The 25,570-nt window shown below is 46.4% G+C and overlaps 2 protein-coding genes across 10 annotated transcripts in view; both read right to left on the bottom strand.

Annotated features, from left to right (window-relative positions):
- Positions 1-1,385, bottom strand: part of SNAPC4 (small nuclear RNA activating complex polypeptide 4) — a 97,604-nt gene extending 96,219 nt beyond the window's left edge. For 4 of the 6 annotated variants that reach the window (XR_007245902.1, XM_048512646.1, XM_048512649.1 and 1 more), the window contains exons 1-3: positions 1,333-1,385; positions 727-988; positions 398-441 (exon numbers count right to left, since the gene is read on the bottom strand). Coding sequence is in view for 4 of the 6 variants with exons in the window: in XM_048512646.1 (XP_048368603.1) it covers positions 398-441; positions 727-778 (96 nt within the window). In the remaining 2 variants the exon portion in view is untranslated. Of the gene's footprint in view, positions 1-326; positions 442-726; positions 989-1,332 lie in introns of those variants that run through there. The other 2 variants (XM_048512647.1, XM_048512650.1) reach the window with 2 other exon arrangements.
- A 9,519-nt stretch (positions 1,386-10,904) lies between these two features.
- Positions 10,905-25,566, bottom strand: ENTR1 (endosome associated trafficking regulator 1). 4 transcript variants are annotated; one of them, XR_007245921.1, is made up of 8 exons: positions 25,396-25,566; positions 22,431-22,546; positions 21,212-21,601; positions 20,067-20,140; positions 19,398-19,509; positions 14,927-15,062; positions 13,110-13,249; positions 10,905-11,529 (listed from the first exon to the last, which is right to left on the bottom strand). XR_007245921.1 is itself a non-coding variant. In XM_048512815.1 (8 exons), the coding sequence occupies exons 1-8, from the start codon at positions 25,460-25,462 to the stop codon at positions 11,436-11,438; spliced, it is 1,053 nt and encodes a 350-aa protein (XP_048368772.1). In that variant the 5' UTR covers positions 25,463-25,559; the 3' UTR covers positions 10,905-11,435. The 4 variants fall into 4 exon arrangements, 3 of the variants coding, with proteins under 3 accessions (XP_048368772.1, XP_048368773.1, XP_048368770.1); XM_048512815.1 differs by having other exon boundaries at positions 14,927-14,989; positions 22,431-22,547; positions 25,400-25,559; XM_048512816.1 differs by having other exon boundaries at positions 14,927-14,989; positions 21,212-21,498; positions 22,421-22,546; positions 25,396-25,558.
- Between the last annotated feature and the right edge of the window lie 4 nt (positions 25,567-25,570).

The following is a 25,570-nucleotide window of genomic DNA, read 5'->3' as shown; positions in this document are numbered from 1 at the left end:
TCATTCTTATTATGTAGTTTTCATGTATGTTATTAGTATTTACTTTGTTACAATGTATATTGTTTTATTATGTTGTTAGCTGCCTTGAGCCCTTCGGGAATAGGGCGGGGTATAAATCGAATTACAAATACAAAATACAAATAACCAAGAGAGATGTGGCCTCAGACCCCTTTGGGGAGCAGCATGAGGCATTTTCTTCAGAAGTACGAGCAGAACACCTGGAAAGCAAATTAGCTCAAAGCCCCCTCAGAGGGTTCAGAAAGGCAAGCAAGGGAGGTGCACACAAATGCCCCCACCCCCAGCTGTCTGCATCCTGCCTTGCTTGCCTTTCTGAGGGGGACTTCGAGCTAATTCGCCCTCCAGCTCCGATCTTTCTCCCCCTCCGACTGTTACTTGCCATATCAAAAGAAGAATCGGAGTCATCTTCATCTCCATGGTCTGCTGTTGGGACAAAAAGAGAGCACAGGGGCCAGGTAAGGGGCTGCAAAGCCACGCGGGGCATCCACAGCCCGCACGCAGCCCCGGAGAAGCCGCCGCCGCAGACGGAGAAGCCCAGCCCCCCCGCCCGCGCAAGGCCAGCAGCCCCCCAGGCCTAGTGGCCGGACCCACCCAGGGGCCACGAAGGAAGAGGCGGGATGCGGCCTTGCCAGGCCATGGGGCGTTCCCGAGGCAGCGGCAACCGGCCAGAGCCGTCGCCCTCGCGGGGCCTCGCAGAGGTAAACTCACCTGCGCCGCCCAACACCACCTCCGGGCTGTACGCCCGCATCTCCGCAGCCATGTCCGGCGCGCAGGACGCGGGAGTGACGTCACACTGTGCGCCAGACGCTTTAAGGGCCCCCAACGGCTGCCCGGTGACGCGCCTGCCCCGAAATGCACTGATTGAGGCTGGGGAGCGGGCGGGCTGTGTCCGTTTGGCCCCGTCACGTGCGCAAGAGGGGTGCGGGTGACCGGGCGAGGCGCTGCAGAAGCTCCCGTCCTTCTTTTGTAGCTGACAGAAGACAATTCAAAGTTTAAGAATAGGCAAAGAGTCCCGCCTCTAGGAGGGCTGCTCGGAGGAGGCATCTCATTGCACCCCCACTCAGCTATTTCCTCGTTCCTTTTCCCTGGCAGCCCTCATAGCCTTCTCGCCTTCCTTCCCACCCAGGTGGATCTGCCCCTCGGACTGCAGTTCCGCCGCTTCTCCTGGTAGCCTCCACCTGGGAAACCCATGGCCGGATTGGATGGTGCTGGCATGGAACTCCAAGGGGGGAGGCACGTTACTATCCCCTCCCTCACCATTTCCCCTTTTCTATCCTCTCGCTTTTCCTTGCATCATTTTCTCCATTCACCAACCTTCCTTTTTGGGGTGTTGTGGTTTTTCCGGGCTGTATTGCCTTGTTCCAGTAGCATTTTCTGCTGACGTTTCGCCTGCAGATGCAGGACTGAGCCTGTCAGTGCGGATGGGGGACATGGCAAGGGGGGAAAGTTTTACTGCTTGTTACTGTGAAGATGTCCGGTGCTCTCCCCCTCCCCTTCCACCCCAGGACTTCCTGGACACAGATCTTATCTGCAAAGGAGTGTGTACTTTGTAGTGGAAATTGTAGAGTCCATTTGGCTGTGGGTGGAGGGGTGGCCAGGGGGGGCATAGGTGATGGATCTGAGCGAGGGGCTCAGATTCCTTTTTACATTGTTGCCCTTCGCATCTTTTGTAATGAAGGCTTTAGAACAAATTACAGTTTCTGTTATTTCCAGACTCGAGAGTCTGACAGCTGTCGACCAGTAGTAAGTTGCCAAGCCTAGTTGTGTTATATAAGTCAGGTAGTATCAGGTTACCCAGAGGATGCTATCAGGGTTGCCAATCTCCACATCTCCCAGAATCACAACTGAACCCCAGACAGCAAACATCTGCCCCTTGAGAGAAAATAGCTGCTCTGGAGGTTAAACTCTACGGCATTATATCCAGCTGAGGCCTCCCCTCATCAAACCCAGCCTTCCACAGACTCCACACCAGAATCTCCAAGAATTTCCCAACCTGGAGCTGGCAACCCTAGCCAGACCTGGTCCTGGTGACTCTTAGTCCAAAGCAACCTTGGAAAGAGCCCTGTCCCCTTCCCCTGTTTTCTACTGTCAGAACAAAGCCTGGCATCTGTGGGATGGCTAGCAACAGCCACTGAGGGAATCTGCTGCTTAAAGCTGCAGGCATTTCTTTCATCATTTTTGGCTTTTTAAAACTCCCCAATTTTTAAAATATTTAACATTTTTATGCAGACCTGGGGCATTTTTCAAAAAAATCTGTCTTGTCCATTCACTGCTCCAGTCAGTGGATTTAAGTATCCTCAGATTTGGTGGATTTAGTTATTAGTATATAGACAAGTGAGGACCCACAAGAAACTTGTGGGAGCAGCTATCCCATTCCCTCCACCTTCACTTCCTCAACTCCCCCTCCGCCACACCTTTTCTTACACACACACACACACTCCCTCCCTTTCAATGCCTGTCACTTTCTCTGTCCTTCTGCCCTATTTTATCAGCCTTCCTGTTTCCCACCTACTCCACACACACACACACCCCGCCCCTAGCAGCAGTGGCTCTTCTGGAATCACAATAGATCTCCAAACTACAGAGAATGCCTTGGGGTTGCCAGCTCCAGGCTGGGAAATGCCTAGGGATTTGGTGGTGGAGCCTTGGGAGGGTGAGGTTTGGGGAGGGAAGCAACCTCAGCAGAGTCCACCCTCCAAATCCTCCTCCTCCTCAAACCCCACCTTTTCAAGGCTCTACCCCTCAAGTGTCTAGTAATCTTTCCACTTGGAGTTGGCAATCCTATCTCCTTCTAACCCAACAGCCAATCTACTTTTATCTCCTCTTCTTTCTTAAGTTTTCCCTCTCCAGCAACCTCTACCTTGGGAAATCGTGGTCTTTCTCAACAGCGGGAACCAAAGTCAGTTACATTAGTCTCTGTTCTTCCTTTTTATCTACACAATAATCCTGTAAAGCAGGTTAGGCTCAAGTATGTGATTGATCCAAAATCACCCAGTGAACTTCTATAGCAAGACCTACACTAGGTCCCCCAGACCCTACTCTGAAACCCTAACAGCTATACAATACTGATGCAGAGCCGTCTTTATCCAGCGAAAGCTGCATTACCGAGGCAGGCTAAATGCAGCTGCAACAGACTAGGCACAGCAGAATAAACACCACACCACGAAGTAGTTTTACTTCCAAGAAGGCTTTATCTTAGGTGCAGGTATTTACAATATATACAAACATCAGCAAACAGTTGGATAGCATGCTTTGCAGAAACTCCAAAACTCCCTAGACACAGAACTAGTGAACAGGCTGAACTTTTATACTGTTATACTCTACTGTTAGCCTATCACTGTGAAGGTCAGTTTTCTGGTTTGTACCGGTACTGTACAGTTACATCTGGCTTTTGACAGGTTCTTCCTCTGGAAGGAGCTGTCAACTAGATCACTTTGATCTATCTGCTCACAAGATGCATACCAATTTTCTGTATTCTCATCTTGTGTGCAGACTGTTTTATTTACATTTTACAATTTACATTACATTTCTGATTTACTCAATATTCATTTCACCAGTCACAGATACAATACCAAGTTCTGGTAACACTTTCTGGAATTTTTGTAAAGTGCCTACTTTAGTTGGAATGTCAGCACAATTATGTTCAGTTGCAACATACTCCAATTTTATATCACCCTTTTGAACAAGATCTCTAACATTTTGGTACTTAACAGCTATGTATTTGATTCTAGCTTTCAGATTTTCCATGTTAGCCATATGGATACATGTTTGTGAATCCTCTTGTATCCTAACTGGTTTTTCAAATGGTTCATTTAAATCTTTTAACAATTGTTCTGTCCAAAATATTTCAGAACAGGTTTCAGAAAGAGCACAGAATGCAGCTTCTACTGTGGACAACGAAATGGTATTTTGTTTTCTTGCTCTCCAGCTAATTACAGTGTTGGCATATTTAATGAGGATGCCTGAACACGATTTACGAACAGCTTCTTCCACCAAGGAACTATCAGCTACTACTGACAATATGTTACTGTCATCTGGACAAAGTGACAAGCCTTTGTTACATGTTCCTTTTAGGTATCTGTATGTAGAAGTTGTATAGTAGCCTGGAGCACTACCAGTTGGGGCGTTGCCTGGAGGAGAAGAGATTATTTCCTAGAATGAAAACACCTGAGGCTGATTAATGGCAATAGCTAATAACAAGCACCAGCTGTGGGCTAAGGAGATCAAGATAACTGATGAGGACAACAAGGCTGAGAAATCTTTTGCTTGAAAACATACTCTGAGGTTTGGCTTCTTGAAACTATGATTCAGTCTCTCTTGATTACCTGAGGAGACATCCTTGGTTCCTGAATAAAAAGGCTATTGGACTTTCTTAACATCTTGTAGCCAGGAGCTTTCTTGTCTTGTTTTATTTTGTCTGGAGGAGGAAACTCCTACAGAGATTATTTCTTTGGAAGCCTGGGAGAAAATTTGCTGGGGAAGTCAGCAAGCCATTTGTTATCTGGCATGCAAAGCTACTGAGAAGCCAGAACGACATCACAGGCTCATACATGGTGGCAGCAGTATTTGAACCCTCAACTACTCTGCAAGAGCAAGATTGTAAGGGTGAGAATCGTTTGTAAAACATCTCTGATTCACCAAACTTACTCCTGTGTGGTCTGTCTTGCATAAGATATTGCCCTCCTTATGGACCTTCTTGTGAGGAGGCGGAAGTATCAAGGAGATTTTGAGCATGGAGAACTTCAGAGGAACTTTTCCTGTTGCCTCTGAGACTTTACAATTTGTTGGTTCTCTTCAAACAACCGGTTTAAAGAGAGATAGGACTGCCAGTACATTTTGTGAATGTTTAAGACTGGTTGCCAACCTGCCTGGAGAATTCAAGAACAATATTTTCTGCTGCCCCCGGGACTTTGCTATCTGTTGGTTTGGGGCTTTGAGCTGGAACTGTTGCAATCTGTCCACCTGCAAGATGATGATCCAGGAGAAAGGGGGTTCTAATTTGTCACGTAGTTTTGGCTATTCTGATTGCATGAAATGGAAATGTTTTGTATTTTGGCCTTTGAAATGTAAACTTGTACTTGCAAGGTTTCCTTCTATTTGCACAAACAATATGGAGTCTTCAAGTTGAGGTCTCTCTTCACCCATATAAAGCCTACCTAAGGGAGTGGCACTGCTAGAGGCTCATTTTAAGGAATGAAAGCCTCTTGCAACTAAGTGTGGGGATGCTTAGTGCTAGTTATATGGGTGAAGGTAAAATCTTAGGTCTCCTTTTATGTCTCTTGAAATACTGTTTGACCGGTGTATATATTATGCTTTTAGGATGTTTGAAGCTTGTAGAGCTTGTCTCCCTGGTTTGGGAGGGTGTGTTGGATAGGATTTATTCCTGAAGCTTGTAGAGCTTGTCTCCCGAATATTACCTTCTTGAAAGATAAAAGACAAGGAGCCAACTGAGAGCACTCCTGTGAACTGCCCAGTTGCTTTTAGGAGGACTGAGTTAGTACTGATTTGAGCACTAAGGCCAAAATACCTGTGAGAGGTTGTGCTTGGCCGATGCTCGGGTAAAAGAACCAGCTGCACTGAGAATGTGCAATGGAACTTGTGTTATACTACATGTATGTATTGTCTCAAATGTCCTTTTAGAGGGGGAAATTTTTTTGTAATAGTGTCCGACTGGACACAGACAACAGATGTTTCTCATCTGCCCTCTGTGTGGGAGGTTGTATGTAGGAGTTGTATAGTAGCCTGGAGCACTACCAGTTGGGGCGTTGCCTGGAGGAGAGGAGGTTATTTCCTAGAATGAAAACACCAGAGGCTGATTAATGGCAATGGCTAATAACAAGCACCAGCTGTGGGCTAAGGAGATCAAGATAACTGATGAGGACAACAAGGCTGAGAAATCTTTTGCTGAAAACATCATGATGTGGTTTCCGTCTGCTGAGAGGCTGCTCCCAGCGGAGCTCTCCCACCTTCCAAGATAAGTTTTAATTTTTTTCACCCTTTTAGCCCTTATCTTTTAGTACTTTTTAATCTCGGTGTGTTTATGCTACTCAAGGGCAGAGCCCTTTGATGTTTGTGTATCAGGAGTGGAGCTGAGCGTCCCCCAGCCGCCTCTTTTACAGCTCATTTGGAATGACAGTGCATAATGAGGCTCCAACTGAAAACAGCATTGCCCCCGACGCCTGATTTGTAGGCAATTGTGATACCGAAATGTCCCTATTTTTCAGTTGTTTTAAATGCTTTTAAAGCTGTCTTAAATGTTTTAAACGTTGTTTTGAATGTCCTAGCTGTTTTAATCATCTATTTTAAAGAGATTTTAACAGGCTTTATTAGGACTCTATCAGGTATTTTAAAAGGTTTATTCATAAATCTTAATTCCCTTTCATTTAGTCACCTTCATTTTTAACTGCTTAGTCAGCCCTGAAGAGTCAGTCCTAATAGCTATTGTTTTAACCTCTGTTGCAGCCCCTGCTTTATGAAAGCCAGAAAGCGTAACCGTTCAAATTCTTACCCAGCTTTAAGTCAAAAAGCATGCAAGCAAACCAGAATTGACTCCCACACCAGCAGTCAACACTCAGTCCCTTCCGCAGATGGGCTTCAACTTACCAACAGATTTTCTGTTCTGGACTGTTCCTTAGCTCCCCACTCTGGGATTGGAAATGAGCCTGCTTCCTCCTCTCAGCCCAATGAAGGCATATGCCCAACTGTGGAGGGGGTTACAGAGCCCAGCAACCTTGCTGCGTACAGTGGAAATGATCCTGTCCCTCCCAGTACTAATGGCTTAATTGAGCTCTTAGCAAAACAGGCCTTCTAATGTCCAAAACCTTTGAGCTCCTGCTGACTAACTTTGCCTCCCTAAACACCAAAATTGAGGCTCTTCTATCTTCCTTCACCTCAGAAGAAGCTAAGACTACATACTACAACAATTCTGATCTCCAGACTGCATCCTATTCAAGCTCCTGCTTATTCATCTTCAGACTGCATGAACTCCTCTATGTCTCTGGTTCTCCAGAAACACCAGGTGGCAGTAGCAATAGGAGACACTAATAGGAGACCTTGGCAAATGGTCTAATCTTCATAGAATTAGGACTTCCTTGAGTAAACTGTTGAACTGTGACCCGAGGAAGGTTCAAATCAGATCATTTGAACACCTACCGTATTAAAACAGTCATCACAGGATGATCCTAAGCTTTGCAACACCTTGCTCCCCAAACCAGCTGCTCAACTGGAAAGAGTACTTTGCCAATCATTATGATCTCATTAACGTGAGTCTTTAAGAATATTAAGTCTCCCAATCTAGCGGCTCCAGCTTGCAAAAACACGAGGGTTGGTGAGCATGCCCCCGCGAGGCACACATCTCCTATGGGTCCCTCAGTGTTAGACACCCAACATACTGCCACACCAGTGAGAATCCAAAACTTTATTGATGAGTGGAAGAACTTGGAACTTGCAATAGAAAAAACTGCTGGATCCCAACATCTGGTTAAATCCCCTTCGAATGTTGCTTCTGATAATTTGCCAGTGACAGCCAATTTGGGAACTATTTCTCCATAAGAACAAGCCAGCTGGATCAGACCAAAGTCCATCTAGTCCAGCTCTCTGCTACTCGCAGTGGCCCACCAGGTGCCTTTGGGAGCTCACATGTAGGATGTGAACACAATGGCCTTCTGTGGCTGTTGCTCCCGATCACCTGGTCCATCCTCAACAACTCTACCCTCGAACCTGCACAGCCAAAGAAATTCACTCCAGTTTATCTCTGGACCCTCCACTCGGGGTTATATGGACACTAGCTCCCCCCCCCCGAAGATCTACTAGTTCCGCTGTCTTCTAATCATATTCACTCATCCAGCGCTACTAGCTCCACCAACATTCCTCACACTGAGAGTGCTCCCCCACATGTGGCGTTGACTCATCTGGACATGGACATAGATTTCCGCTCAACAAGGGTGCTTAGTAGGAAGAACTCACCTTACCCTCCAGGCAAATCCTGGGCTAAGGAGCTTGAGGAAATAGAATCTTCCCAGCTCTCTTCTATAGCTCCCATTTGACATATTGTTTCACCTAGATCTCTTGGGGCTCCTTTGTCCTGTGAGGAGAATCATGATGTTTCTCCCCAATATATGTCCAAATCCTTGGAAGAGGAGGTCCTTACAGGGTTTCAGGGCCTCCCAAGTTCAGAACAAAAAGCTGTCATCACTAATCTAGGCTCTACTACCTCCAAACTCATTCAGCTAATGCAGTCTTCGTCCTCGGCTCTAGAGGGTCAGGCCTCAGCATTCTGCTCTGTGCCTGAGTGTCCTGATGCACCAATAAGTCCTTCTAATTTGTACCCTCCAGAGATCATCTTGGTCGAGAACTCTATGTCAAAGTCGAGACCCTTGGCACCGTCCCCTATCACAAGAACAGCCTTACCCTCCAGAAATGGCTGCATCCTCCCTGATATTCCTGGAATCACGGACTTAGAGCACACCGAATGACGCCAACCTCCAGCTGGCCTCTCCATCCTATCATGGAATATTTCAGGATGGGGGAACAATCTCAGAAACCCTCTCTTCTGTCACTACCTTAGAGAGGCTGATGTGATTCTCCTTCAGGAAACATGGGCCAATTATCATATTTGCTTTATGAGCTATAAGTCCTTCTGCCTTCCAGCAACCAAATTGTCTAGGTCTGGTCGCTATTCCAGTGGCCTCTGCATTCTAGTTTCACAGTCAATCCAGGCACAACCCCTTCCCTCCTTGCTCAGACAGCTCAGGCTGTTCAAATTCTTTGGGAGGATCTCTCTCTAGTCCTTGTTAACATTTATGTTCCTCCTGATCTTCAGAAAGCTACCTTGTGTGAAATTTGGGATAACCTATCCATCTATATTGAGAAGCTTGAATGTAGTCATCCCTCCTCTGAGATTGTTCTAATGCAGGGGTAGGGAACCTGCGGCTCTCCAGATGTTCAGGAACTACAATTCCCATCAGCCTCTGTTACCATGGCCAATTGGCCATGCTGGTAGGGGCTGATGGGAATTGTAGTTCCTGAACATCTGGAGAGCCGCAGGTTCCCTACCCCTGTTCTAATGGGAACTTTAATGCAAGAGTAGGTGCAAATTTAGCATCCCTTCTTGAGCAGGAAGGTTTTGATGATTAACCCTACCACTCACTCTTACTTCCTGCCATTCGTGACTCCAAGGATACTCACTCCGATGCTGCTGGTAGAAAACTCATTGGCCATCAAGCACAACAAACTTTGGCTTAATGGATTAAAGTGCTACGCAAACAACTCTGGGCTGTCCTGAATAATTTTAACCGAAGCAAGCCTCCTACCCCTACCTGTATTACCCCTGATATTTGGCATGACTATTTTAGCAAATCTTTTAATGATGATATTTTAAGCAATGGATCTCCTTCTATCCAATAGTTGACCTTTTAATTTTCTATAAGCTTCTGAATAGGACAAAGGGCAAAGTGAATCCACTGACAGTCCAATAGAAGCCATTTTTTCTTCAATTATGAAAAACCAGGGGTTGGAATGGGTGTCAGAGAGCAGATGGTGGACCAGCGAAAGTTCGAGAGAAAATGGATTAGCAGCCAGAATCTAAAAGCCAGATCTGCTGCCAGGCCTAAGGATGCCAACCTCCCTCCAGGAGGGATCTGTAGATCTCCCGAATTACAACTGATCTGCAAGAGACAGAGAGCAGTTCCCCTGGAGAAAATGGCTGTGTTAGAGAGTGGGCTCTATGGCATTACACCTTCCCCAAATCAGGGCCTCCTCAGACACTACCAGACAATCTCCAGGAATTTCCCAACTTGGAGCTGGCAACCTGGGAACTAGTGCTAGACCATGCAAGGAAATGTAGTAATGGATTTTGATTTGTTGTCCAGTTGTGCTGCATGTGGCACAAATAGTATGTTGTAAGCACAGGAATAGCAGGGACAAATGGCACTCCCTGCCTGCCCGTGCCCCCACTTGCACCCCACTTACCGGAGCTGGGGGCGGTCCCAGGCAGCCTGACAGGGCGGTGCTGAGGGGTGCCCAGCAGGCCTGAAGAAGACTGCTGCCCACCCTACTCCGATGGAGGTGTGGTGGTGCAGTCTGGCAGCTCTGCTGAGCACGTGCAGCTTGGCCAGGCTGCTCTCTCAGCCAGCCGGGCTGCCCCACCTCACCTCCATTTAGCAAACACAAGTAGGAGCCAAACGGGCACTTCAAAGGGTGGGGGACCGCATGGCAAGAAGCAGAGTTTTCCTGAGAGGAGGGAGACAAGGGGAAGGGGAATTCCGTCATGGACCTAGCCCTGAGAAGCATCTCTCTTGGCTTGGGGTCTGAACAGAATAACAAGAATGGGCTCAGCTGAGAAAATTCTGTAACTCAGTGGTTCTCAATCTGTGGGTTGCGACCCTTGTTCTCCATTTGTAAAATGGATAAATGTTAGGGTTGGGGGTCACCACAACATGAGGAACTGTGTTAAAGGGTCGCAGCATTAGGAAGGTTGAGAACCACTGCTGTAACTGAAGTTTATTTTATTTCTTTGTTTTGAATTTTCACAATAAAATCCTTGAGAGTTATTGGAAGAAAGGACCCAGGTTTTACAGAAACAAGCGTGACTCTCCCTGGCTTGATTTTGTCAGATAGTAGCAGAGACAGAGGAGTTGACCTCCACTGATCCTGGCTATCCGTCATATAGCTATTAAATTAAAACTCAACATTAAGCTACACATGCTTACCCTAGCCAGGCCTGGCCCCATGAGTCTTCCCTCAAAGGCCAAAATAGGATTAGAAATAAAGTACAGGGACCGAATAGCTTCAGCTGTGAACCACTCATTAGCAAGCGATGGAGCATATGAAAGGAATTGTTCTGAACATAAAGTCCAAACAATGTTTTCATAAATAAATCAAAGTACTATAGATAAGCATTTTATTTTAAGAAAATTAAAATAAAATTACTATTACAAAATGTAGTGGAATTTAAAGTTTCAAAATGATGCATTCTGGAAACTTGTCAAATCTTGAATGTTTCTGTCTTTGCTGCACAAAACATAATTAGTCATCTCTCATTGTTTACATCAGTAGACTTAGAAAAAATTGATTTTCTCCAGTGAGGCAGTGCTCAGTCAGAAAGCAACGCCTCCAGCCACAAGGAGCCAAATGTAAATTCTGAACAAAGCTCCCAATAAATACCAAATCTTTTACCGTACATTTTAAACAAGATGCAAACACAACCAGCTAGCCCCAGCCAAGTGGGAAAAAGGATCTCTAGGTAGCATCTGCAAGTCAAGAAAGGATCTGAATTGCATACTTGCTCTGGATCAGGGTGTAATATTCAAGGGTTGCATACTTCTAAAAAATTCTAGCATGCAGAATACGAGGCATCTTCTCAATATTATTTCCAAGATATACATGAAGTCTCTCCGAGAACCTTCCTTGTGGTTTTCTTATGGTGAACCTTCTGGTATCTCAGAGATTCTGTCTATAGACTTGAGGAGATCAGCAACGAGTTGCAGTGCTTCCGCCCCAGACAGCAGTTGCCTAGAAAGACAAGGCCGGTTATCACAAGCAGGAACAAGGAGAAGCAATCCAGATAAACTCTAGAGCCAAAAGCAAGGAACAACTGCAGACATGAACGTTACGCAACATGAAAATGTGAAAAGTCCTTATAGTTTACCTGACCCTCTTTTCTGTCCCGGACATTTTCAGAGCTGGGAATTCAGGCATTTAGTCAGAATGAAGCATCCACGCTTCTTGCAGCACAGAATGAAACACAGAACTTACTTCTTGTGAGGGTTACTCTTCCTGCCCACTCAAAAGGCTTTTGGCAGAAGAGGCATCCCCAAATTTGGCAGCTGGAATCCCTGATTGAGAGTGCCTCATCCCAGCCACAGGACCTCTATCTTAGTTGGATTTAATTTCAGCTTTCATTGACATCAGCCTGGGAGAGCAGACTGAAGTGGTCCAGTGGTGGACCTGAAGAGAGCCAAGGGACCTCCAGTTCATTTGCTAGGGTCCTGCAGAGCATTCTGGAAACCAATTGGGTCCATAAGTCTCCACTGGTGGGCATAAATTAGCCTATCGCCTAAGAAGGGTGAGGCAGCAGTGTTCACTCGGGCCAGACCAAGGCACTTTCTCAGAGGAGATTAAGTGAATGCCCCCATGCCAAAGATCAAATCCAGCGCGTGCCCTGCTTGGTGCGTGTGGCCCCTGTTAATCAAGGCCAGTTCTAATAGGTGTGGCCTGTGCTCAAGATACAGCAGTCTGCTTATGAGAACCCTGTGGTCCCTTGCTGCAGCAGGCATCTGGAGAGATCTCATTCAAACTGTCTAAGGAGGACCTTCTGTGTCCAGCTGATGTGCATGCCTTCTTTCTGCTACTGCTGAGCTTAATGGGAATGAGTGCTGTTTATACCTCTTCCGGCACATATCTGCTCTAATGTCTTTGACTGCTGCCTGTTTGATCTTGGAACATAGAACCAAGCAAAGAAAAGATCCATCCAGCATGGGAGATGGTGCACCGGCACTTCCGCCCATCTCTCGGGGGGTTCTCTGTGTCTGAGACCCTGTGGGGGAGCACATGACTCCCTGCAGCTGTGCAAGATCTTCAACTTGCAGAGTGGGTAGGGCCAGCAGCCCTCACAAGGACACTTTCCTCTGCAGAAAATTACATGGTTCTAGCACACAAAGGAGATGTTAATGAATTGTCGAAGGCTTTCACGGCCGGAATCACTTGGGTGCTGTGTGGTTTCCGGGCTGTATGGCCGTGTTCTAGCTAGAACACGGCCATACAGCCCGGAAACCACACAGCACCCAAGAGATGTTAATGAGTTTTAGAATGAAGGTCATGAAATGAGATTCTGCAACCAACACTACTAAGAACTGATGCAGAACTAGAAATACTGAAGTAGCCGGTTAAGTAACCAACTGATTTTCATGAGAACCCAATTCTTCCTCAGGGAAACAAAGAGGCATCTCTCAACTATCAACACATTTTTTTAAAAGGAAGGCAGTCATTTGTTATATTATCTGAGAAGGGAGACTGAGGTTAACTGACAACAGCTGTCAAACTGCCATCATGTGGCATTTCTGTCTACCTACTGAAAAGTTAAAAAAACCTACTTGATAGATGAGTGTGATTTTGTTATGACAGACAAAAGATTCTGCAAGGCAACATCTGCATTTTGTTTCATTACAGCCAAATTAGCTGAGTGATTGGACTTCAAGGCTTCATTTTCCACCTGGCAGTTCTTCATTTGAACCTGAAGGAAAGCAAGAGAGCAGCTATTTACATCAAAGCTCCACTCACACACAATTGGATAAAAACTACAGGAAAGTTACATCCTTCTGAGTCTAGAAGCCAACAGTAATTCAGAACGATGAATTGGAACCTATTGTGAAGGTGTCTTCTCTTCAGTGAGACAAAGTCATTCACAGACTGTTTGGTCATGCTCCCTAGTGTCTGAGAAGGGCTACAGAAAATGTTGTTACTCTGAGGAACTGTAGGGATGTCCTTCCCCTTTTGTCCAGGAGTTACAAGCTCTGCTCCAACTAAAAAATAAATTTCGCCTTTCAAACAGATCCTATGGAGGGGAAAAGTGAATGACTTCACCTTACTGAAGAGAAAACACCTTCACGGTAGATTCCAATTCATCATTCTTCTTCAGTGGGGCTCCATCATTCACAGATGGTAATATGTCCAGGCTATAACCTTGGGAGGGAAACTCTGGTTAATCATTTATGCTTTTAACTGTATTACATGTAGCAACTGGCCCCTTGCTGGAGTTGGAGCAATGTGACGTCCATCTTTCCTTTCTTCCCTTGATGAAGGAAGGTCAAATTTTGGGTTGTCCTTTCCCACACTGCAGAGTTCAGTGGAGCTTATTCAAAAGCAACCTGTTCCAGGCACTTGGGAGCTAATGAAAGCTGGAGGCAGGTCAGCACCCTACAGTTCCGGAGAGGAACAAAATTTTCTATAGTGCTGCTCAGACAGCACGTGGTGTGACCCAACTGTCTGTGAATGATGGAGACCCACTGAAGGAGAACATCAGTGCATGAGGTATAATCCTAAGGGTACCTACTTATTAATCCAGCCTCCCTGAATTCACTGGGACTTCTTTCCACGTTTGCTCAGGACTGTGGCTTGGGTCACTCTTGCCTTCTGAGAGGCCAAGGAGCTGGGCCAGAGCACTGTGATAGTGGCCCTGGAGAAAACTCTCACTTCTGAGTCTTGTATATGCCATGTTTAAACTGGGCTGCAAACTGTGCTAGTCATCTGCACAGCACCTTGTGCCAAGTGCCACACTCAGTGCCACGTTTGGCTCCAGGATATGAAAAATCAGTTGGATACCCCTACGACTGGACCTCCTACTAGATTCCCTAATTCTATACTGGGTTAATATATGCCGGTCTTTAGAAAAGCGCTATTGCTGTGAGCATTACCTTGTTGGATGATATCCAGGCCTGCTATCTTCTGGTGTGGCACGAGGGCAGCAGCCAGTCTTGTGCAGCGGAAGAAATTGTGGTGCCTCTCAGATAGTTCAGAACTACACCCGTCAGCATGGCCAATTGGCCATGCTGGTAGGGGCTGATGGGAATTGTAGTTCCTGAACATCTGGAGAGCCGCAGGTTCCCTACCCCTGGGTTAAACGCTGGACCAGGAACTGGGAGGCCTGGGACCAAATCCCCACTCGTGCCAGGGAAGCTCAGGCCATGGCTACCCTCGGGCCAGTCACACATTCTCTGCCTAATGTCCTTTACAATGTTGTTATGAGGATAAAATGCTGGAGAGAAGAAAACCGGTGGCATCTGATACACCAAGACTTCAATAGTAGCCTCATCCAATGTCAGAGCTTGGTAGCAACTTGCAGCTATTCATGAGCAAACTGCTCCTTTCACTCCTGCCGCCGCCGCTCCAGCAGAAAGGGCAGAACTTTTACCTGAAGTTGTGCATTTTCTTGTTTCAGCTTCATAACACTGTTTTCTGCCTTCATGGCCCGTTTCTGGAACAGAAAACAGTAAGATGGTGCATTTCACAGCTATGAGGAGTGGGCCAGGTAAAACAGATTGTCGCTCCTAAATTAAAGGAACGCAAGCAGTCAGGGTTAATTTTTAACTGTCAGACAGAAGCCTTTATTGGCATTATAAATTACCATGTTACAATATTAAAAACAAAAAAGGGAACATTTATCTATTAACTGAACCCATTAAAACACATTAAAAATATGCATTAAACATCTACGTACAGACCCTGTATATGGAACACAAAGAGAACTAAATTTACCATGACTATTTTATGGAGAACAATTACGTTTAGCCAGGTAATGCTTCAGAAAGTTCGCAGCATTTTCACAGAAAAGTTCACAATGACCATTAAGTAGGAAGTTCATAGCAGATGATGACATATCAATATTTAACCTCTCTATCAAAGGATGAATATACATAGAGCGTGGAAGATCATATACAGAACACTCTAAGCAATCAGGGTTGTTTCTCTGCCACTGGAAGCAGAGCTCTGGTCTGTTATAGTGGTTGAAGTGCAGGACTGGGATTTAGGAGATTCTTAAGTCAGTGGTTCTCAACCTGGGGGGGAGGTCGGGACCCCTTTGGGGGTCGAACGACCCTTTCACAGAGGTCGCTGAAGACTCTCTGCATCAGTGTTCTCCATCTGTAAAATGGATAAATGTTAGCATTGGGGGTCACCACAACATGAGGAATTGTATTAAAGGGTCGTGGCATTAGGAAGGTTGAGAACCACTGCTCTAAGTGAATGGGAATTCTTGTTTTCCATTCAGCTTACAACAGGGCAACAATAAGGTGTGCTTTGCAGCTGTTAATGCCCATGGGTTGTAACTCCGTTTGCTGAGGCTGCAAGAAACACTTCCCATTATGTCAGACCTCGGATCTGGAAGCAACAGAAACTGTAGATTTGTTCTAAAGCCTTTATTTCAGAACATAGGTAGCATCTTAGAAAGAGGAATCTGGGGGTTCCCGTGCAAACCCTCTACCTATATTCTATTGCCCGCTCCCACAGATTCAAACTCCCCCTACTCTCCTCTACAAACTACAAAGCATTTACTACAAAGCATTGCAAGCCTGGGAACAGCTCACACCTTCCTTTGATAAGATCTGTGTCCAGGATACCCCGGGGTGTCAAGGGGAAGGTGCTTTCGCCCCACATCAAAGGATGGTAAACTGCCTCCCGCTGCCCTACCTACCATTTGGCACAGACAAGCTCAGTCCTGACACATTAACAGGCAGCTTCAGTGACCCTTCTGGGGGCAGAAAACCAGGATATAAATTTTGTAAAATAAAGTGATAGAAATTCTTCCCCAGGAAGATCACTCCAAGCCCCACTCTGTAAGGTTACAGCCGGTTTGCTTGGCAGGGCCAAGACTGGCTAACCTTGGAGATCTACATTCCTTCCCTCCGAAGTTTAGTACTTATGGGTCAGTCTTTAGCTCTTGTCTCAACAACACTTAGCTGCTTGCCTGCATCTTTGGCTTCTGTTCTGTGTGACCCTCATCATCTTGGTGGGAAAGCTGGAGTTTGTTTTGGTTTTGGAATTTCAAGGAAAGGTTTCTCAGCCTGCAGTGCCGACGGGGGAAGTCTGGTCAGATTTCGCATTGTCTGTAGAAGATCATGATTGCCTACCAATAAATGAACTGTTACGGTTACTATTGGCCTGGACTATACTGATTCCTTACATTATGCGAAATCTGACCAGACTTCCCCCAGCCGCCGCTTTTACGGGCGAAACCTTTCCTGCGAAATTCCAAAACCAAAACAACCCAGCTTTCCCACCAAGATAGAGATTCACACAGAACAGAAGCCAAAAATGGCAAGCACACCTTTCTGAACCTGTTAGGGACCACTCCGGCAATCGCAGCCCCCTACCACGTTCAAAGTGACGGTCAGTCGGAACGGACCAACAGAACGTTGGAGCAGTACCTACGTTGCTACACCAACTATCATCAGGATAATTGGGTAGATCTGTTGCCCTTTGCCGAATATGCCTATAATAATGCTTTGCACAGTAGTACCGGCAAGTCTCCTTTTGAAGTGGTTACGGGGCAAGTATTTCCCCCGTTCCCCCTTCTTACCAAACAGCTGCTCCAACCTCCGGAGTTCAGTTCCTGGATTCAAACATTGGCGGAGGGCTGGAAGTCGGTTACAACTGCTCTCACTCAAGCACAAGAATCTCAGAAACAGCAGGCAGATCGGCATTGATCTGACTTCCCGTTAAGGGTGGGCGAGTGGGTCTATCTGTCCACAAAGAACCTTAGAGATGTCCATCGCTACTCAAAGCTTGGCAAGAAATTCATAGGGCCATTTTACATTACACAAGTAATTAATAACGTTACTGTCCGCCTTGAACTGCCTAACTCGTTAAGCAACATTCACCCTGTTTTTCATTCCAGCTTGCTCAAGCGGGCTCCAGATTCCGATGCTTGGCACGGCCCTCCGGAGAAGCCCCCGCCTAACAGGTTCAGAAAGGTCATGCTGCACTAGCACATCTCTCTTTACTGGTTGGGAGCTTGGACTGAGGCAAAATGCTGGTTTTTAACCCCTTATTCACCCCCTGACCTGTATAGCCTGGGCTAACCTGATCTTGTCAGATTTCAGAAGCTAAGCAGGGTCAACCCTGGCAACTATCTGGATGGCAGACATCAAAGGAATACCAGTGGGGTGATCCCAAACCACTTCTGAACGTCTCCTGCCTTGAAAACCTCACCATAAGCCAGCTGAGACTTGACAGCAAAAAATTTTTTTGACCATCTTGAGGGTCCTAACTGAGCACAAGGTGATATACAAAATAATAAATGTGACAGGTTTTACCACAATCCTCAACAGTGAGCCTCCTGGGTACTCCCCCCACCTCCGCATCATCATAAGTCAACTGCGATTTGACAACACTTTACAGATACTGACCTTCTTCCATCTCAGCAGGATACTACCTCATTCTGCTCCATACACAGGTCAGGCCTATAGGGGTCCTGATCACAGAATGGGCACTCCAAACACAGACAGCTGCCTTATACTGAATCAGCCATCTTAATGAAAGAAGGGGAGGAGGTGGACCAATGATACTTATTTTAGCAATATCTGCACTTAATGGCTATAAGATGCAACCAAAATGTATGCTAAGATGTTTTTTTACTTTCAAAATAAATATTCTTTCAATGAGTTATTGGGACAAAGGACTTCCACATACATCTACTATGGGAACAACACCCCCCCCCCCGAGCCCCCACTGGGGAGAAGGGCAGACTGTAAGTAATTAAGAAACTAATTTCCAAACAGCTTCTGGACAGGATTTTCCTAAACAGGCTGCTAGGACAGAACATGCTTCAGCAGCAGCAGCAGCCTGGCTCAAGAGTGCTACAAACGATGAAAAAGCATGGCCACTGTGACCCAGGTGCACGTCGTGGCTTCTTCCCAAACTACGGTACAAACACTGTTTTAAGTATGACCTTGCCTGATATTTCCCTGCAGCTGGTATGCAGAAAACCCTGGGTATGCAAGAACAGCTCAAGAGACAGTGAAAGAAATGCCTCACTCCAATGTTGCCCCATGCTTGTATCCCAAGATCTGCCTTGGAACTAAACTGGGAGGGGTCTTCTCTTGCCCTCCTTGCAGAGCTCTTTTGGGGTTCCTGATCACCGGGGGACCCTTAAGAAATTAGTTAAGTCTTCATTTCTGCTCATTGATTGGGAAGGGTCAGGATTTCTGAAGAAGCCAGTGCCTTTCTTGGGCTTTGCTCCTAACCTGCTCCTCCATAAAAGCACAGAAATGGTGTGGGAGTCTTTTGCATTTCACTCACTGCTTGCTCATTCAGATCCAGAAGAGGCTTCTTTCTTGCCCTGCACCACCACATGAGGGTGCCTCTTCTGCCCCAAAAGGCGCTCAGCACATGCAAGATGCCCAAGAGGCCTCAGCTCAGTGGCAGAACTCCTGTTTCGCATGCAAAAGATTGCAGATTCACTCCTCAACTAAAGCATGCCAAGGAGCAGAATCCTTCTCTGCTGGCACTGAAAACAAGTATTGACCTCGGTGGGCCAAATTCCAACTGATGCAAAGAACGCCAAAAACTAGTGTGGCAAGAACGCCAAAAACTAACAGAGATGCTGGATGGGTGATTTTAGTACTGTTTTTAAATAATTCATTTCTGAATTGTAATTTCTTGGGTGTTCAAGCTCAGATCTGTGGGTTGCCCAAGAAGGAGGTTAGGACTGGTTGAGGAGTGCAATGATCCTGCTACTAAAAACAGGAAGAGGCAGAGAAGTTCCCTTCCTCTTATTCAGGGCAATGTCTGAGTTCTCTGCAACAGAGCCTTCACCTTCTGCAAAACAGATCATTGCTCAGGAGACGGCAGCACATTCGGCTCTGCAGGAGTGCAGTTCAACTCACAGTCATCAGCCGGAGGTTTTCTTCCACCTGCTGCACCATGGCTTCTAAGTCCCGGGCCTCCTTGGCTTCTTTCAGTTTGTGATCCTCTAGTGTTCTTTTCAGTTCTTTTACCCTAGTTTAAGGGAAAGCAAAGAGCATGCATGGGGGTGCTCTCTTCAGCAAGCTTTCACATTTGGGAGACCTGGCAGTCTTACACTGCTGAGCACACGTGAAGCTCAGAAAACCTCAAACTGCTAGTTACACTGGGAACATATTTTGTTGAAGCTGCCTCAGAATGCACCAGCCTGTACTCAAATGCAAGACTACATCTTGCATTCGCATACAAATTAGTTATACCTTATAATCTGTGTAACATTTGGCAGTGAAATTGTCTTAGAAGAAGAGTTTTTCTCTCCTGTAAGGAGTCTCAAAGTGGCTTACAAACTCCTTCCCTTCCCCACAACAGACACCTTGTGAGGTAAGTGGGGATGAAAGAGTTAAAAAAAACCTGTGACTTGCCCAAGATCACCCAGCAGGCTTCATATGGAGAAGAGAAAAATCAAATCCAGTTCGCCAGATAAGGATCAACCACTCATGTGCAGGAATGGGGAATCAAACCCAATTCTCCAGATTAGAGTCCACTGCTCTACATCATGTTGGCTCTCAGGTTTGTCTGAGTAAACGTATTACCTCTTTGCCTGAGCTTCACAAGCTGCTTGAAGATAGCTGATCCTATTCTTAAACTTTGAATTGTCTTCTTTCAGCTACAAAAGAAGGAAGGGAAGAGAACACTCTCAATAAAAGTATGTCTTTAATCTGTAAGCAACAATGCTTATGTGACAACAATTAAAACCCAACAGACAGAAATTAGGGATAAAATCAATGGATTGTACAATCCAGCGTTCCATTATGATGACTGGCCAATCAGATACTACGAGGAAACTCGGCTGGTAACAGCTTTCCTGCTAATTGTTTCCTATCTTTGAGTAACAGAAGTACTGGAGCCTCAAAACCCTAGAGGCCCATTTGGCTATAATGGCCAATAGCCAACCACAGACCCATCTACCATAAAACTTTTCAACATTCTTTGAAATCCATCAAAGCTAGTAGCCATCAACAAACCTTGAGGCAGAGAATTTCACAAGTGAACAACACATTCTGTGACACATAACTTTTCTCTGTCCTGAATCTACTACCAAACTCACATGGTGACCCCAATTTCTAGTATTATAGTTCTAGTATTACAGTTTCTATCCATATGATTTTGTCAATTCCTCAGTTACCTTTATCATTCAGTTACCTTTTATCTAAACTTAAAACCCCTAGAGACTTTATTCTACCTCCCAGCCCTGCGGCTGTCTTCTCTGGCGCTGCTGCGGCCCCTGCTGGGACTGTTGCCACTGTCGAAGCCAGGGCCGTTGCCACTGCGAGCTGGCTCTTCCCAGCCTCTTTGGTGCCCCATGATTCCCCACTCAACTCCGGGTAAAGCTGGCCAGTTTCTGGGGGGATCGTGGGTGAGATCCGGGGTGGTGTGGCCACCCCAGACACTAGGATGATAGGGGAAGGGGGGGGGGGCTTTCACTAATCTTCCACTCGTCAGCTGCAAAGGCTAAAGTAGCAAGAGGATATCAAGAACACCCAGAGGGATGGCTGGAAGTAGCAACTTTTACACTAACTTTCTCTCAGCTCTTGAATGGCAGAAGATCACAAGCTAATATTTGGAAAAGTAAAACTATTTCCTACAGAGAATTCTGCCTATCACAACTGGCTTGCAAAGAAGTCCAATACTTCCACTTGCTGCAGATAGTAAAGGAGTGTTATAACAAATCTCTCACTTCTTCATAGGTTGCTTGCAAAGGTGGATAAAAGCCGTCTTCTGCAGTTTCTTCATCAAGAGATGAGCTCTGGTCTCCTCCTTCAAGCGGACCATCTTGGTAGCCATCGCTCCCTCCCAGCTGCCATGATGAAGGAGTCGGGAGGTCAGAGGGGTCACAGTAAAAAGAGTCAAAGGTGCTGCTTAGTGAAATACTGGAGACCCTGGCCAAGTGAGCCTCTTCCACAGCAGATGGCTGGTACAGGCCACTCCATCCTTCCTCTTCCTCTTCCAGCAAGGAGCCTGCAGCTGTTGGGTGAGAGAAAAAACATTCCTGGCATTCCAACCTCAGTCCTAATGATTCAGGGGATAAGGAGGCACCATCCAGCACTGCAGGACACCTGGCAGACTCCTGAGGTGACAAAAGGAAAGAAGATCAGTCTTTATATTGATGTTTGATTTCATGCCTGTCGCAAGCAACTTTATACTTCAATTAACAATATGACTTTCTTTGTGCACAGTCAAGAAGTGATAAGTTCTCAATTTATCGAATGGAGCAGTGTTACTGTAAACCAGTGGCTCTCACGATATGGTTTGTGATCCAAAAGTGGGGTCTGAGACTCAAACACTGTAGCAGGGAAAAGAGATTATAGATCCCCTAATCCCCAAGAGCTGGAAAGGTAGCTGACAAATACCAGCTGTACAGCAGGCTGTGGTTACTGCTTATGGCTATTGTTAATAGACCCCTACTGCCGGCTGCCTGCAACAGCTGGTTACAAAAAGCACTAGAGATTTAAGAAAAATGCTGAACCACTAATCTAGAGCTGCCGTGCCGTGCCTTAAAGGAGAATCCACCTGATCAAAGGCAACAGCTTTGTTGCTGTGACCTTCAACACTGACCAAGGCAAAAAACATATCCTTGTCTACACCGACAAGGGGCTCAGAATGCCCAAGGCTTTGTCCAACCTTTGATAGAGATCCAGTAAGGGTCCAAGTGTTACCACACTTCTTTTTGGCTGCAGGGGATGATTCATAAGGAAGCAGGTCTATCTGTTTCCACACAACACATGCCTGCAACACTCATCCCACTTGTCAGTAAGAAAAAATATATCTCCCTGCCACACTATTACACCAGGCCACTGCATCCTGCCAGCCCAAGCTTTCAGGTGTGAAGGCTAAAAATGTCAGACACCAGCTATCCCCCAGAGAAAAACAAGCAAGCTTCACTTACCCACCCTTACCTTGGGATTGGCCTTATGGCTCCTGCCCTCACTGCTATGTACCACAGCTTCACGCTGGTTCTGGCTCCGCACAAATTCCTTGAACGAGAAGGGGTTGGCCTCCTCCACAGCTCCATCTGAAAAGGATGTGATAATGAGGCTATAGATGCTCTATACAAACCTGGGCAGTGTTACAGAAGGTTGCAGATATAATTTCGCTGTTGAGCATTTCAAAGGAGTGAACAAAACAGACCCTACTAAACAACAGATTGTTTCCACAGAACAGGTTTATAAAATGCAACACCAGCAATGCAGTTTCATAACATTATGGCTAGGGAGAGAAGACTTCTAGAAATGTTGAAGCCATGGGGGGGGGAAACATAAATGTTTGGGGAAACTGAAATATATGCAATACATTTCCTAGCAAATCTTAATGTCTCTTACTGATAGACCAGAATGTATCACATCATTATACTATCTGGGATATTTATGGACTTCAAACATAAATTTTCATTTTCGATAAGAAAAACTGCAAGTTCACTGAGGAAAAAGTTGCAACCTGTTGCACCCTCTGCCACCACAGGGCACGTGTTTACCAAAATGAGAGCAGAAGAGAACAAACAAGTTCTGCACTAAACAAAACTTGCAATAGGCTGGTCTGCCAGGATGTGCATAAATGCAGAGCTCTTCAACAATGTATTATCATTAAATATGTTAAGAACATAAGAACATAAGAACAAGCCAGCTGGATCAGACCAAAGTCCATCTAGTCCAGCTCTCTGCTACTTGCAGTAGCCCACCAGGTGCCTTGGGGAGCTCACATGTAGGATGTGAACGCAATGGCCTTCTGCGGCTGTTGCTCCCGATCACCTGGTCTGTTGAGGCATTTGCAATATCAGATCAAGGAGGATCAAGATTGGGAGCCATAAATCGACTTTTCCTCCATAAATCTGTCCAAGCTCCCCTTTTTAAAGCTATCCAGGTTAGTGGCCATCCACCCACCTCCTGTGGCAGCATATTCCAAACACCAATCACTCGTTGCGTGAAGAAGTGTTTCCTTTTATTAGTCCTAATTCTTCCCCCCAGCATTTTCAATGTATGCCCCCTGGTTCTAGTATTGTGAGAAAGAGAGAAAAATTTATCTCTGTCAACATTTTCTACCCCATGCATAATTTTGTAGACTTCAATCATATCCCCCCTCAGCCGCCTCCTCTCCAAACTAAAGAGTCCCCAAATGCTGCAGCCTCTCCTCATAGGGAAGGTGCTCCAGCCCCCCCTCAATGCAGATCCTTTTTTGTTGCCCTTCTCTGCACTTTTTCTATCTCCTCAATATCCTTTTTGGGAGATGCGGCGACCAGAACTGGACACAGTACTCCAAGTGCGGTCGCACCACTGCTTTATATAAGGGCATGACAATCTTTGCAGTTTTATTATCAATTCCTTTTCTAATGATCCCCAGCATAGAGTTTGCCTTTTTCACAGCTGCATGCATTGAGTTGACATTCCCATGGAACTATCAACTAAAGACTTTTCCTAAATCCCAACTTTCCCTCTGGTCTGTGACTGATAGCACTGACCCCTGTAGCGTGTATTGGTGAAGTTTGGATTTTTTTTGCCCCTATAAGCATCACTTGCTACATTTAGCTTTCCACATTGAACTGCATTTTGCCATTTCTTAGCCCACTCACCTAATTTATCAAAGGTCCGCTTGGAGCTCTTACATGCAATCCAACTTTGTGGTTCTCCCACCACCCTACATAATTTGGTATCATCCTGCAAACTTCGGGCCACCACCGCTACTCCACCCCTACTTCCAGGTCATTTTATGAATAGGTTAAAGAGCACTGGTTCCAATACAGATCCTTGGGGAAACCACTCCCTCCATCCCTCCATTGTGAGAACTTCCCATTTACACCCACTCTTTGTTTCCTGTTTCTCAACCAGTTTTTAATCCATAGGAGGACTCCCCCTCTTATTCCTTCATTGCTGAGTTTTCTCAACAGTCTCTGGTGAGGAACTTTGTCAAAAGCCTTTTGGAAATCCAAGTAGACAATGTCCACCAGTTCACCCCTGTCCACATGCCTGTTTACACCCTCAGTTGGTGTAAACAGCACAACTGTGCTAGCATTTAAAGTCCATATTTATTTATTGGTCTTATAGACCGCCTTCCCCTGGAGGGCTCAGGACAGTGAACAACCGTATAAAACAACAATCAGATAAAAACAGCATAGAATAAAATAAAACAGGAACCATATAAAAGCACATGGCATTATCCCACCCGATCCCCACCCTCGCACCCACAGGAGGCCAGATGTAACAACAGCAATGACCCTAACCAGGCTGGTCAAATGCCTGGCGGAACAGGTCCATCTTACAGGCCCTGCAGAAACTTCTCTTCCCGCCGCCCCCCTGCCACAGAAAAATTGAAGCAATCCTCAAACTTCTCTGTTTGCAGCGGGAACAGACTCGCCCTAAAGGAAGAAGAGTTTTTGGATTTATATCCCCCCTTTCTCTCCTGCAGGAGACTCAAAGGGGCTGACAATCTCCTTTATCTCTCCCCCCTCACAACACACACTCTGTGAGGTAGGTGGGGCGGAGAGCGCTCCGAGAAGCTGTGACTAGCCCAAGGTCACCCAGCTGGCGTGTGTGGGAGTGCACAGGCTAATCTGAATTCCCCAGATCAGCCTCCACAGCTCAGGCGGCAGAGCTGGGAATCAAACCCGGTTCCTCCAGATTAGAGTGCACCTGCTCTTAACCACCACGCCACGCTGGTAAAGAGCAGCTGCCTCACAAGGAACCCAAAGGCCTCCAACCCCCCGCCCTCATCGGGGCCTCGAGGGGAAAACCCGCGCCGCAACCCCGCCGTCCACGGCTCCGCGGAGCTGAGAGCCTGGAGCGAGGAGGCCGGGCCGGGCCGGGCAGCTCCAGCGGCCGTTTCCTGCTTCCCCCCAGGCAAAGAATGAAACAAGCAGCAGTCGCGTCTCACCGGCGGCTGCGGAGGCCTCCACGGGCCCCCCGGAAGGGGCGGCAGAGAAGCGGCCGCGGACAGCCATGGCCGCCCCACCCGCGCCCGACTAGGCGCCTCGAAGGCAAAGGGCGGGCCTTCCGGCCGACCTCGCTCTGAAGCCGAAAGCGCCTATGGACAGGGCCGGCCACGCCCC

This window comes from Sphaerodactylus townsendi, linkage group LG12 (genome assembly GCF_021028975.2).
Source record: "Sphaerodactylus townsendi isolate TG3544 linkage group LG12, MPM_Stown_v2.3, whole genome shotgun sequence".
Taxonomy (NCBI): Eukaryota; Metazoa; Chordata; class Lepidosauria; order Squamata; family Sphaerodactylidae; genus Sphaerodactylus; species Sphaerodactylus townsendi.
The sequence above is the reverse complement of the archived record's forward strand: the minus strand, read 5'-3'. Positions and strand labels throughout refer to the sequence as shown.

What these genes read in the sequence shown, in the direction of transcription:
- ENTR1 (XM_048512813.1), bottom strand. Translation starts at nt 25,462, where the DNA reads ATGGCTGTCCGCGGCCGCTTCTCTGCCGCCCCTTCCGGGGGGCCCGTG. An exon ending in AAAACCTCCGGCTGATGACT is followed by an intron (nt 14,990 to 19,397) that starts GTGAGTTGAACT and finishes TTTCTGTTCCAG; the next exon opens with AAACGGGCCATGAAGGCAGA. An exon ending in AAATCACACTCATCTATCAA is followed by an intron (nt 11,530 to 13,109) that starts GTAGGTTTTTTT and finishes TTGTCTTTCTAG; the next exon opens with GCAACTGCTGTCTGGGGCGG.